The sequence below is a fragment of the Bison bison genome, unplaced genomic scaffold (assembly GCF_000754665.1).
Source record: "Bison bison bison isolate TAMUID 2011002044 unplaced genomic scaffold, Bison_UMD1.0 scf7180017864228, whole genome shotgun sequence".
In the NCBI taxonomy this organism is placed as follows: Eukaryota; Metazoa; Chordata; class Mammalia; order Artiodactyla; family Bovidae; genus Bison; species Bison bison.
In genome coordinates, this window is record NW_011494800.1 from 5,546,449 (window position 1) to 5,558,356 (window position 11,908).

Here is an 11,908-nt window from a genome sequence, read left to right on the forward strand (position 1 = left end):
GAGGGCACAGGAGGACGCACCTGGCGGGGACCCCCGGCGACCGGTTCCTGCGTGAGCGCGGCGCCAGTTGGACTCTCCCAGCATTCGCCGCCGCCCCTCCTCCTGGCCTGGGCCACCTCCACGTTCCGCTCCAACGTGGCAGCCGCAGCCCCGCCCAGCCGGCTGGCCGACGCTTCCGGGAGCGACGCCCCGCCCCGCCCACCCCGATACGCGATCTGCCACGGCACTTCCGGGACCGGGGCCGGAGCCGGGGCCCGGGTCGGGGCTCTGTAGCGGGTGGGAGTCCGGGAGGACTCGCTTCCGCGCCGCGCTTGCACTTATGAATTCAGAGGGGCGGCGTGCGGTGGCCAGGATGATGCGAAAATGAGAAGTCCCGGTGGGCGTAGCTGTCTGGCGGGAGGCCGGCCCCTGCCAGCAGAAACGCCACGTAGCGCTGGTCCTGGGAGACGTCAGCGGCCCCCTCCACGCTGCCGACGCGACCGGCCACCGAGAAATCGGGCTGCAAGGGCCTTATTACAAGGCTGTTACTGGGTTATTTCACTTATTTACTTGGTTCTCCGGTATTTCTTATTGAGAGTATATTTAGAACCAAACGATCTGATCATACCCAAAGGCTGCTGTGGACATGCTTGATTTGTTACTCTAAAGAGGCATGAATGTGAAAGTCGCTCAGTCATGGCCGACTCTTTGCGACCCCATACACTGTAGCCCTCTTGGCTTCTCCGTCCATGGGCTTTCCCAGGCAAGAATACTGGAGTGGGTTGCTATTTTCTTCTCCAGATCTTCCCGACCCAGGAATGGAACCGGGGTCTCCTACATCGCAGGCGGATTCTTTTATCAGCTGAGTTACCAGGGAAGCCCCTAGAGGCACAGTGGAGTGAATAAGGTACTGTAGTTAGTATCCTGCGATACTATTTGAGATCTCTGGTGGCTCAGAGGTTAAAGCGTCTGCCTGCAATGTGGGAGACCTGGGTTCAATCCCTGGGTCGGGAAGATCCCCTGGAGAAGGAAATGGCAACCCACTCCAGTATTCTTGCCTGGAGAATCCCATGGACAGAGGAGCCTGGTGGGCTACTGTCCACGGGGTCGCAAAGAGTCGGATACGACTGAGGGACTTCACTTCAACATTTGTCACACTGTAACTTGATTGGTTTCGCCAGAGCCTGTACATGTGCAGTTCTCTTCCCAATACAGCATTTCTAAACGCCTTCACTGGAAGTAAAGTAAAATATAGCAAACTCTCGTATTTAAGAAAGTAGGCACGTTTTTGTGTTCACTAAACATACATGTATGAATGGTCTTAGGCACATACCAGCCAAACAGGACTGCTAGAGTTAAGCAATCTTGTTTATTTATCTGCTAGACTTGTCCTTCACAAAGATAAACAAAACTATCACTCTGATTCTGTATGAATTATACTTTGCATCTGGCACTCTTCTCCCCCTACATTCTCTTGTAGCATTTCAAAAAAGGTCACAGGTTGTTTTAACTTCAGGGAGACATGACCTGATTACTGAGTTGTGCGATGCCAGCTGTGGCTGTTCTGAAATTTTGCAGAAGAAAAAAAAAAAGCAGGACCTTCATTGGGATACAAAGCCTCTCCCTATTCCCTAAAGGAGGCAGGTTTTGAGGTGCTAGCCTACTGTGTTCCCTCTTTGCTTGCCAAAGAAATAAAACCACTATTTCTCTTCCATACTATTTCTGTTCAGCATCGGAGACAAGATTTTGGCATCACTTGTAAACCATTTAGTGGTGGTGTATACTTATGGTTCAGTTTAAAAAGCAAATAGTTCTGTAAGGCTGAAGTAGACCTACTCAAGAGGCTTAGGATAGTTGTTAATTTCAAGTTCTAAAAAGCCTTCCGTTTTTCACTTACCATTCCAAGGACTAGTTTACCTAAAAAGGTGTCAATAAAAATCCGATTTAAAAGTCGGACCATATTTGGGGGCTCCCCTAGTAGCTCAACCGGTAAAGCATCTGCCTGCAATGCAGGAGAACCAGGTTCAATCCCTGGGTCTGAAAGATCCCCTGGAGAAGGAAATGGGAACCCACCCCAGTATTCTTGCCTGGAGAATTCCGCAGACAGAGGAGCCTGGTGAAGTCAGAGTTGGATGCTAGTGAGTGACTGTCTCTTTCATTCTGTTAGACAGGGTTTTGCCTGTAAAGTCCAAATGACTTTGTATAAATTTTTATTTCAAAGCCTTGATGTAGTAGCATACAATGTGAAAAGTGTCAATAATAATTGGTTATGATAAAGCTTACAGTTCTAGACTTGATGCACTTATATCTGACTGAATATAAAAACTCCGCTCCTTGTTTTAAACGCAGGTGGTTCTGCCTTTGACTACACAAGCTGAAATGGTGCAAAGTCTTAATCTATGGGATTAACAGTAATTGTTAATATTTAACAATTATTTTGTGACTTGGCAAAACATTAAAAAACCTCTTGATGTTGGTTATAAATGTAATTTATAAATTTTTGTGTAATTTTGTAATTTATGGTTTTAAAGTAATATTTGTAGTAACACTACAAACATTGGGAATTCCCTGGCAGTCCAGTTGTTAGGATTTGTAGCTTTCACTGCTCTGGTTAAGATCAACTCCTGATCAGGGAACTAAGGTCCCACAAGCCACATGGTGCAGCCAAAAAAAAAAAAAAAAATCAAACCCAACAATTATCTCCCCCACCAAACAAAAAAACCTCAAAACAAACCACTGGAGACACTGAAAGTTACGTTTTATTTCTTTATTAAAAAAAATGTATCAAGTAGTTTTGAAATGTGCTTGCTTTCTCATTATAAAACTTATAATATGGAGTGAGATGCCAAGGCATCTTATCTATGCCTTGGCAAACTGTCATATTCATTTCCAAGTTTGAATCAGCTTCCAAAATTTTATCTTTTAACAGTCAATGTCATGATAGTTCTGCAAGTTCCTTCAATGTTAAGTTGTTCAACAACATCACTTCTTTTGAGATGCATTCATTGTTTACAACTGCTTTCCTACATAAAACTTCACTGAGTTCTGCCTCCTACATACCTAGAACTGTTTCTTGAATGGCAGCAGCGTCAACACTCTAATGGTCATCTCTATCTTCTAACTCCATTTACATCCCATCTGAATGCTGCAGTTTTTCCACAGTACAGCCTCTTGCTACTGCAAGGACTGCCTGTAGTTCTTGGAATCTGAGCACACATTTCACAGTAACATCCTTATCTGAGTTTGTAGCTTCACTAGGTAGGTTAACATTAGTTTGTGTTGACTTTGAGATGAAACCAGCCTTTACTGGCAGTAAATAGATGTCCTTGTAATTACCATTTCCTTCAATGTAGCAACTGATTTCAATGCCAAACTGATTGGTATTTGTTCTTGATTACACTACAAAGGAGAAGTAAATGCTTCATTTCAACCATAAGCGGCTTTCTGTTCTTGGTGAAATTTTACACTAAAAGATGTTGAACCAACTTTACCTTGCTTTTATATTCATCAGACTCAAAAAATGTGGCTTGTACTGTAGCTTCATGTTGGTCGTGGTATCATCCTATATTTGCTTTGCAGTGGCCATTTTCAAAGCTTCTAACACTAATTTTATCTGCAGTGTTAATCATTTTTCATTTCTTTGTAGTTCAGTCATATTTATTGACCAATTCCCTCTTCTGATTATCCATTTTTGTAAAATGTTCCATGGGCTTATCACTGGGAGACAAGGAGGCAACAGTTACATGCTTTGCTATCTGTGTAACTAATAGATGTTCGATGACCAAGGCTTTGAAAGAAGTGATGTAACTGATACCATTCTTGATGCACACCTTTTCTTTGCATAATGATTCTGGAATAAAGAGCCATAGCCAAGTTTATGCAATAATACACAGTTAATATTGTGACAATTGAAAGTTCCGCTGTGTTGCTGTGGGTCAGGTGCTGTTTAACTACCGTGTGAAAAGATTCACATGTTGAAATGGCGCAAAGGACCCGTATCTAAAACAGAAAAACTTGTGTTGGAAATTCACAAAATAGTCAACTTTTAACCCAATTTAGTTAACTACTGGCCAACCAAGTTCTAGATCAAATAAAACTGAAGTTTTTTTGAAAAGAATGTTAATTCTAAGACTCTGAAATACTCACTGAAAGAATGTTTGGAGATAATGTTATATAGAATTCTTCAAAGAAGGATTTGCAGACAGTCCAAAAACACCCTTTTAGAGTGTTTAAATTTATGGAGAATTTAGAGCCCCTCCCCTCATTTCAATAGTCTTAAGGACTGCAAAAGATTAAAGTTCTGGATAACTGTACTGTTGTCCAGATTGTAAAACTTCACAATCACAAGCCCATATGTGTATAACATTTATTGAACAGCAGCCAGTACTATGTTTACTTCTAGACAACAGTAGCATCCAGCCCATTAATGTTTAAATTCTGTTTTCAAATGCGTTAATTTCATATATCTTATCACTAAGGGCCATAAAGTTTATATCAAACTTTAAGAAATAGAAAATTAACTTGGTTAAATTTGAGAAACACCCCAAGATGCCATGCCTAATTCACAGCAGGTCAATCTGGTATTAGGTTTGAGGTTCTCAGCTCTGACTACCTGCCTATCTACTGTTCTTGAACAAAGCTCAAGTAAAAGGATGGTCATCCACAAGCATACCAAAGAATTATTTACAGAATATCCAATAATTCAACCAATTTAAACCGAAGAATATATGACCTCTAAGAATTTCAGGGCCTGAAAGAATTATATCATTATTATTTTTTAAAGATGATTATCAAGGTTAAAAGTCCTGCCACACACCCCCCCAACCCACCCAAGAGCCTCTCCTGAATTAAATGAAAGTTATATTATCTTTGAAATATTTTTTATCTTTGAAAGCTGAATGAGGAAAAATTTTAATTAAATATCCACATTATGCTCAATACATAATGAATACAAAATCCAATGTTTTTCTAAAATTACTATCTTAAAAAAAATAAGTTTATAAACTTCTTACCTTATATACATCTTCAAACTCTTGATAAATCTCACACATGGTGTTCTCTAAGAAAAACACCTTTCAATTTTATTCCTAAAATGAAAAACATTTACAGGCAAGTCAATGTACAAAAACCATATCTTAACTATATGCATCATGATTTTCTTTTCTTCATTATGTCCTCATTCACATACATTAATCACAACAAATCATGATGTGAACAGCAGTGGAAAAGTTTAATCATTGGACATTTGTACTTATTTTCAACTTAAGCTCTAGTTTTAAGTTTTTATTGCTTAGCTCCCCTTTAAAAATACATAAAGGCACATTTCTATAGTTTTCCGTTTTCTCACGTAGAACAGACAAGACTTCCAATTTTACTATGACTGGAAAAAACTCAACAAAGATAATTTCAAGCATGTCACTTACTTCTTTGTACAGGTTAGCTTATGCTAACTTGGAGGTGCCTTCTCAACATTAACCCTGATATTAAAAGAGTACCCATACCTTCCTGACCTGCATATAGGTTTTTCAAGAGGCAGGTCAGGTGGTCTGGTATTCCCATCTCTTTCAGAATTTTCCAGTTTATTGTGATCCACACAGTCAAAGGCTTTGGCATGTCAATAAAGCAGAAATAGATGTTTTTCTGGAACTCTCTTGCTTTTTCGATGATCTGCAAGGAGATCCAACCAGTCCATCCTAAAGGAGACCGACCAGTCCTGGGTGTTCATTGGAAGGACTGATGCTGAGGCTGAAACTCCAATACTCATGTGAAGGGTTGACTCATTGGAAAAGAGTCTGATGCTGGAAAGACTGGAGGCAGAAGGGGACTACAGAGGATGAGATGGCTGGATGGCATCACCGACTCAATTCACATGGGTTTGGGTGAACTCTGGGAGTTGGTGATGGACAGGGAGGCCTGGCGTGCTGCAATTCATGGGGTCACAAAGAGTCAGACACGACTGAGCGACTGAACTAAACTGAACCCATACCTTAACAATCCCCAAACTGGTTATGCCTCGCTCTGTGTGTAATGTCTTTGTTACCAGACGTTTCCAGTGATCATAAACACTAAAACTTTAAAGGAAAAGTGGGAGAGTCGTCTCTGCTAACAAAGAACTTTCAAGCAGTGATGATGGGAAAAGACTCAAAAAGATTACAAGTCTCCAGAACTAATTAGAATTCTGCCTATTTAGAACATTATGCAGAGAAGGCAAAGGCACCCCACTCCAGTACTCTTGCCTGGAAAATCCCGTGGACAGAGGAGCCTGGTGGGCTGCAGTCCATGGGGTCGCTGAGGGTCAGACACGACTGAGCGACTTCACTTTCACTTTTCACTTTCATGCACTGGAGAAGGAAATGGCAACCCGCTCCACTGTTCTTGCCTGGAGAATCCCAGGGACAGAGGAGCCTGGGGGGCTGCCGTCTATGGGGTCGCACAGAATCGGACATGACTGAAGCGACTTAGCAGCAGCAGCAGAACATTATTACTGCTTGACAAGGTCTATGTTTTGCTCATTAAGAGGGACAGAGCCCAGGGCGGCGGCGAGCAGCAGAAAGAAAAGGACATATACTCACCCTTTGGGGGAAAAGGGCAAACTCCTCTAATTCTGCTGCTGCATATTTGTATTTTTAATGCATCCTATCTCAAATATTTGTGTAATTGCCTACAAGCAATCAGACTACATTCCTTGAAATACTCTACATAGAAATTTCAACTGTTTCAAGTCATTCTGCACCCCAAGCAAAATAATAAGGCAAAGGATACACAATTTCTATCTACGGTTTAGTGTTACTGAGCTTCTCTAACCACTTCCACCTAGGAGGAATTAGGAGAGGGGTAACGGGTCCGACAACAATAATACTTAATTACCTGGGCTGCCGTCTATGGGGTCGCACAGAGTCGGACACAACTGAAGTGACTTAGCAGCAGCAGCAGCAGTCAGGCTCCAAGATGGTCTCTGATGACCCCTCCCCTCTTGGTAGTCACACCTTTGTATAGTGCGCACCTACACCACACTAAGGCCAACAGAACAGGGCAGAAGCGATGTTTTGTCACTTTCAAGCAAATTAAAAAAAAAAGTATTAAAAGACAAGCTTCCATCTTGGCCTTTCTCTTAGACCAGTCCCTCTGGGTAAAGCCAGCTATCACGTGGTAAGAACACTCAGGAAGCCCAGGGAGAGGCTCACACGGTGAAGAAGAACTGAAGCCTTCAGCCAACAGCCATCAGGGAATGGAGGCTTGCCAACTGAAGACAGTTTGGAAGCTGATGTCTGTCTTCTACCTCCGTTCCTTACTGTTTAATCAGTGTTTGCTTTAAATCGCCAAATATTGAGCAATCTGTTACAAAGCAATAAACACTAACACAGAAGGTCAGAAGTCAAGTGAAGTGAAGGTCGCTCAGCTGTGTCCGACTCTTTGCAACCCCTTGGACTATACATACAGTCCATGGGATTCTCTAGGGCAGAACACTAGAGTGGGTAGCCTTTCCCTTCCCCAGGGGATCTTCCCAACCCAGGAATCGAACCAGGTCTCCCACACTGCAGGCGGATTCTTAACCAACCAAGCCACGAGGGAAGTCCCAGAAGGTCATAATCTATATCCAAAAAAGTAAAATGTACAACTTATGAATTAACTGAAAAGGTCTAAAATTCATGGGCAAGGATTGGATTCAGAACTGACTTTATACTCAGTCACCAATAATTTCAAAACCCCAAGGCCTTCTGAAGAACAAAAATCCCCAGAGAACAGGATGAAAAATTCAGTGAGAATATGTCAGTTACTAGAAATACATTTTATGATGTCAGGATGACAAATAAATGTAATACTAGCTAAAAATCTGACAAAAAGATAGGTAGTCAATACGGAAGATACCAGTCCTAGAAGGCAAAGCCTCTATTTTTGCTTTCATAGCTGAGAAAAATGTGTTGAAAACAAAAAATCCTGCACATACAAAACATTTAGTACAACTCAATAAGCATTAGCTGTTACTAATTTTTCCCCAAGTAAGCAATTAATGAGATTTTATAACATAAAACAGAAAGTTAGATTTCATTCAACCCTTTATAAATATATGTTTTACTTGGACAATCCTCCCCTTCCACTCACTGCTCTTGTACCAGGAATACTTAATATGCTAAAAAAAAGAAAGATATTACACTACCTCCCCTGCAGTTTTAGTAATTCTCTTCCAAGACCCAGGAATCTTTTTCCGACATCTTCAAGAATACAATTCCTGAAAAGAGATATTTTATTTCAAATTATTTTTTGCACTGGTCAGTGCTTTCTACAAATAATATCTTTAATACAGCTTACATATCCTCATTCATGTATTCAGTAATCACATAAGTTCATTATGTGAACAGCAGTGAAAATGTTTAATCATTGGATATGAAGCTATCGAAGGAAGCAAAGATATAATCAAATGAGAAATAAATTGAGAACTTCAATTTGACCAGGAAAAAAATGAAAAATAGTAACAAAAAGTATATAAAGCTTATTAGCAAATGTAAAAATACATAAATACAACTCAACATCAATGATGCCATTTATAAAGGATTGCATGCTTCCCTATCCAGAAGCACACTAAGAATACCCACAGCACCGACCCCCTGTGGCTGTAAAGTAAGCTGGTTACTTTCATTGAGCAGGTGTGCATTGAAGTCAATTGTCCCCCAGCACTGCAGTTTTCTGAAACCCATCTGTAATAAATAATTAGATGGATACTGTCAAGACTTTGAGAGCCACATTCTCATGAACTAATTCAGCAGGAAAGAAAAACATCCCTTCTTTGTACTCTGATGCTGAACTGGCAGCTCTAGCTTAAGAAAATGAAAAATGTGTGCCTGCACCTGGACTCTCTTAGGAGCAGCACCCACCTCTGTGCCCAGCTCGAAGCAGGTTAGATTATCCCTGAACCCATCTTAACAGCAGCCCTTTTGCCCAGGGCTCTACTTCAATCAGAAATGTCCAACACCCGCAAGCATTGCTCTTTTAATACTCCATAATGGTAACTTTAAGTCTCCATTTAAAGTTACCTTTAATGGGTTCAAAGAGCCTAAGCGTACTTCCCTGGAACCAACACTTTTTCAGTTCAGTTCTGTTCAGTCGTTCAGTCGTGTCCGCAGCACACCAGGCTTCCCTGTCCATAACCAACTCTCAGAGTCTACTCAAACTCATGTCCATTGAGTTGGTGAGGCCATCCAGCCATCTCATCCTCTGTCGTCTTCTTCTCCTCCTGCCCCTAATCCCTCCCAGCATCAGGGTCTTTTCCAACAAGTCAACTCTTCGCACGAAGTGGCCAAAGTACTGGAGTTTCAGCTTTAGCATCAGTCCTTCCAATGAACACCCAGGACTGATCTCCTTTAGAATGGACTGGTTGGACCTCCTTGCAGTCCAAGGGACTCTCAAGAGTCTTCTCCAACACCACAGTTCAAAAGCATCAATTCTTCAGCACTCAGCTTTCTTCACAGTGTAACTCTCACATCCATACATGACCACTGGAAAAACCATAGCCTTGACTAGACGGACCTTTGTTGGCAAAATAATGTCTCTGTTTTTTAATATGCTATTTAGGTTGGTCATAACTTTCCTTCCAAGGATTGAACTGAATACTACATAAGCATATTATAATGGAAAGCAACTGTGAACAATACCTTGAGATGAATCTTTTCAGCCAGAATCTGGATTAAGTAACAAGGGAGAAAGAACAACCTTGCTTGGATGCTGGACTCATTCTTGCAGCTAGAGACAGAAATAAAAAAGTTTACGAACATTCGTTTTCTTTAATGAGCCTCCAACGTTAAGCAGGAAAGATGCTACATAATATACTAAGGACGTCTTCAAACATACAAAATAGAAAGTACGCCCCACCTTGTCTCCATTTTGTTTCTTCTGTAAAAACTGAAGTCTCATACCGTAAACATAAAGAGCTTAAAAAAAGACATCGTTCTAAGATCTTCTCATTCCTGAAAACTATCCACGATGTCGCACATCCCAAGCAAAACCATTTCACTGCCCTCCCTCCTGCCCCTCCTAGTACTTCTATTGACGAGTCCCCACTAGACCGTGCGCTTCCCCCCAAATCCCCAGAACCTTCTTACCTTATCTCCTTCTTAATCCCCTTTGCGGCAAAGGATCTTGCAGGAAAGAGCTCGATGAATTAAAAACCGACTTATCTTGGTATTAAATTCTCATTAAATCCTGAGGTCACATACCTACTCTACCAATAGCTCCGACATTATCTCTGCATCAGATAACTGCAAAATAAAATGCAAGAAAATGACATGCCCCCCATTAAATAATTTATTTGGGTTCTAATTTTGCCTTCAATATTTCTAGGGCGCCACGTTCATCCTTTCCTAGACCTCCCGACACTTTCAGAGCTCGCACTTTGAGACCCACCGGCATGCCTCTGGATTCGCCTCAACTTTTGTCCTGCCTTTCCCCCTTGGCATTCTCCGGCCGAGCCTCGGAAGAAGCGCGGATGGCCCTAGATTTCACCAGGCCGAACGAAAAAGAGCCCATTGTAGCGAAATATAGTTACCACCCTCCAACGAGGAGCGAGGGGAGGCCCAGAGGTTGGCTTAATACCCCCCCAGCCTTTCCGATTGGCTGCTGCGACGTGACGTGCTCTGTGATTGGCCACGGCGGCGAGCGCAGCGCCCGCGGAGAGGTAGGGCGGGAGCCAAAGAGCCTTAAGAGCCCGCCTTTCTCAAACAAATAAAGGTGGTAGCTGCGGAGTCAGCGGGCGGAGCTAACTTGACCGCGACTCATGCTGTCGCGGGAAGACCGGAGGTGGAGCCCCACGTAGCAAGAAGATGACCCGAAGTTGCTCGGCAGTGGGCTGCAGCACACGAGACACCGTGCTGAGCCGGGAGCGCGGCCTCTCTTTCCACCAGTGCGTGAGAACAGCCTCCGCGCTAACTCCCAGCAGGGCCAGGCGCTGCAGGCCACGGGGGTGGGGGCGGGGCCTGGTGGTGCGTCACGCCGTCGACGTGTCGTGCGTAGCGTGGGGCGGGGGAGGGAATTGGGCAACCTGGAGGGTAACGCTCAGTTTTGTCATCCTGCTCTGTGTTTGTCATCCTGCTCAGTGTTTGTCTGCAGAGTGTGTCTGCGAAGTGCTTGTTTTCTCCTTGCCTACCAGTGCCCTGTAGCTTGCCTACCGGACCCCAGTAGCTTTTAGCAGGAGTTACTCTAAAGGAGTCTTGCTGCCTTTCCGTCGTTTTATTGAAGAGGAGAAAGGAAGGCAGTTTAGAAGAACTGTTGAAGGCGTGCGCTTTCTTTAGTGTGTGTCTTGCTTGGGAGCTTGAGTACATATGCGTTTGTTACGAATAGAGCTCGTAATAGAGCTTGTTTGGAATAGAGCTCGCTTCCCTTCTCCCTCCGGTTAGCAAATCCAATTTACTGATGGTGGGTTGTGGTGAAGGAAAGTCCAGCGTTAATTGGTGCCAAGCGAGGGGAATGGATAGATGGTGTTGAAAAGTTCTGAACTCCCTGATGGCTTTTAGATTTTTTCAAAGCGGCATTTGGGATGAGGGCTGCAGGGTGCGTGACGTTATTCTGATTGAGTGGGGGTAACAGGTTGGTGTTTGGAGAAGCTGAATCATCAGCTTTCTGGTTGTGGTTAGACCTCTGGTTCCAAACCTGAGGTCTAAGGGCTTGTGATCCACAGGTAGTCACCATTCTCCACCTGGGTGGGGTTTAGTTTTTACAGAACTACCTAAAGATAGCCAAAACGTTATGTGTATTCCTTGAGAAGGAATTGGGACTATTGTGTTGTCACTGAACTATTTATTGTTCAGGCTATCTGGTTTAAGTGCTACTTTTCTGCTTTCCCTGATTTCCCTAATTAGTCACTGCTTTGATCTCTTTGGAACTCAGAGAAGGCTTGGGAGACTGAATTCCATCACCCTCCCTCCACCCCCCGCCCCCC

General features: G+C 43.0%; 2 protein-coding genes and 1 long non-coding RNA gene across 7 annotated transcripts in view; 1 reads left to right on the plus strand and 2 right to left on the minus strand.

Moving 5' to 3' along the window:
* Positions 1–163, minus strand: part of SEC31A (SEC31 homolog A (S. cerevisiae)) — a 60,967-nt gene extending 60,804 nt beyond the window's left edge. For all 4 annotated transcript variants that reach the window (XM_010845927.1, XM_010845932.1, XM_010845930.1 and 1 more), the window contains exon 1: positions 21–163. The gene's annotated coding sequence lies outside the window, so the exon portion shown is untranslated. The remainder of the gene's footprint in view (positions 1–20) is intronic.
* Positions 164–2,731: 2,568 nt separating this feature from the next.
* On the minus strand, positions 2,732–7,415 carry LOC104992922. Of its 2 annotated transcripts, XR_825776.1 has the most exons (4): positions 7,164–7,415; positions 6,847–6,992; positions 4,992–5,066; positions 2,732–3,978 (listed from the first exon to the last, which is right to left on the minus strand). It is a non-coding gene; the product is annotated as an uncharacterized LOC104992922 (long non-coding RNA). The 2 variants fall into 2 exon arrangements; XR_825775.1 differs by having other exon boundaries at positions 6,847–7,415.
* Positions 7,416–10,650: 3,235 nt separating this feature from the next.
* THAP9 (THAP domain containing 9) overlaps positions 10,651–11,908 on the plus strand; it is a 25,084-nt gene continuing 23,826 nt past the window's right edge. The window contains exon 1 of the mRNA XM_010845933.1: positions 10,651–10,873. Coding sequence (XP_010844235.1) covers positions 10,794–10,873 — 80 coding nt within the window. The 5' untranslated portion in view covers positions 10,651–10,793. The remainder of the gene's footprint in view (positions 10,874–11,908) is intronic.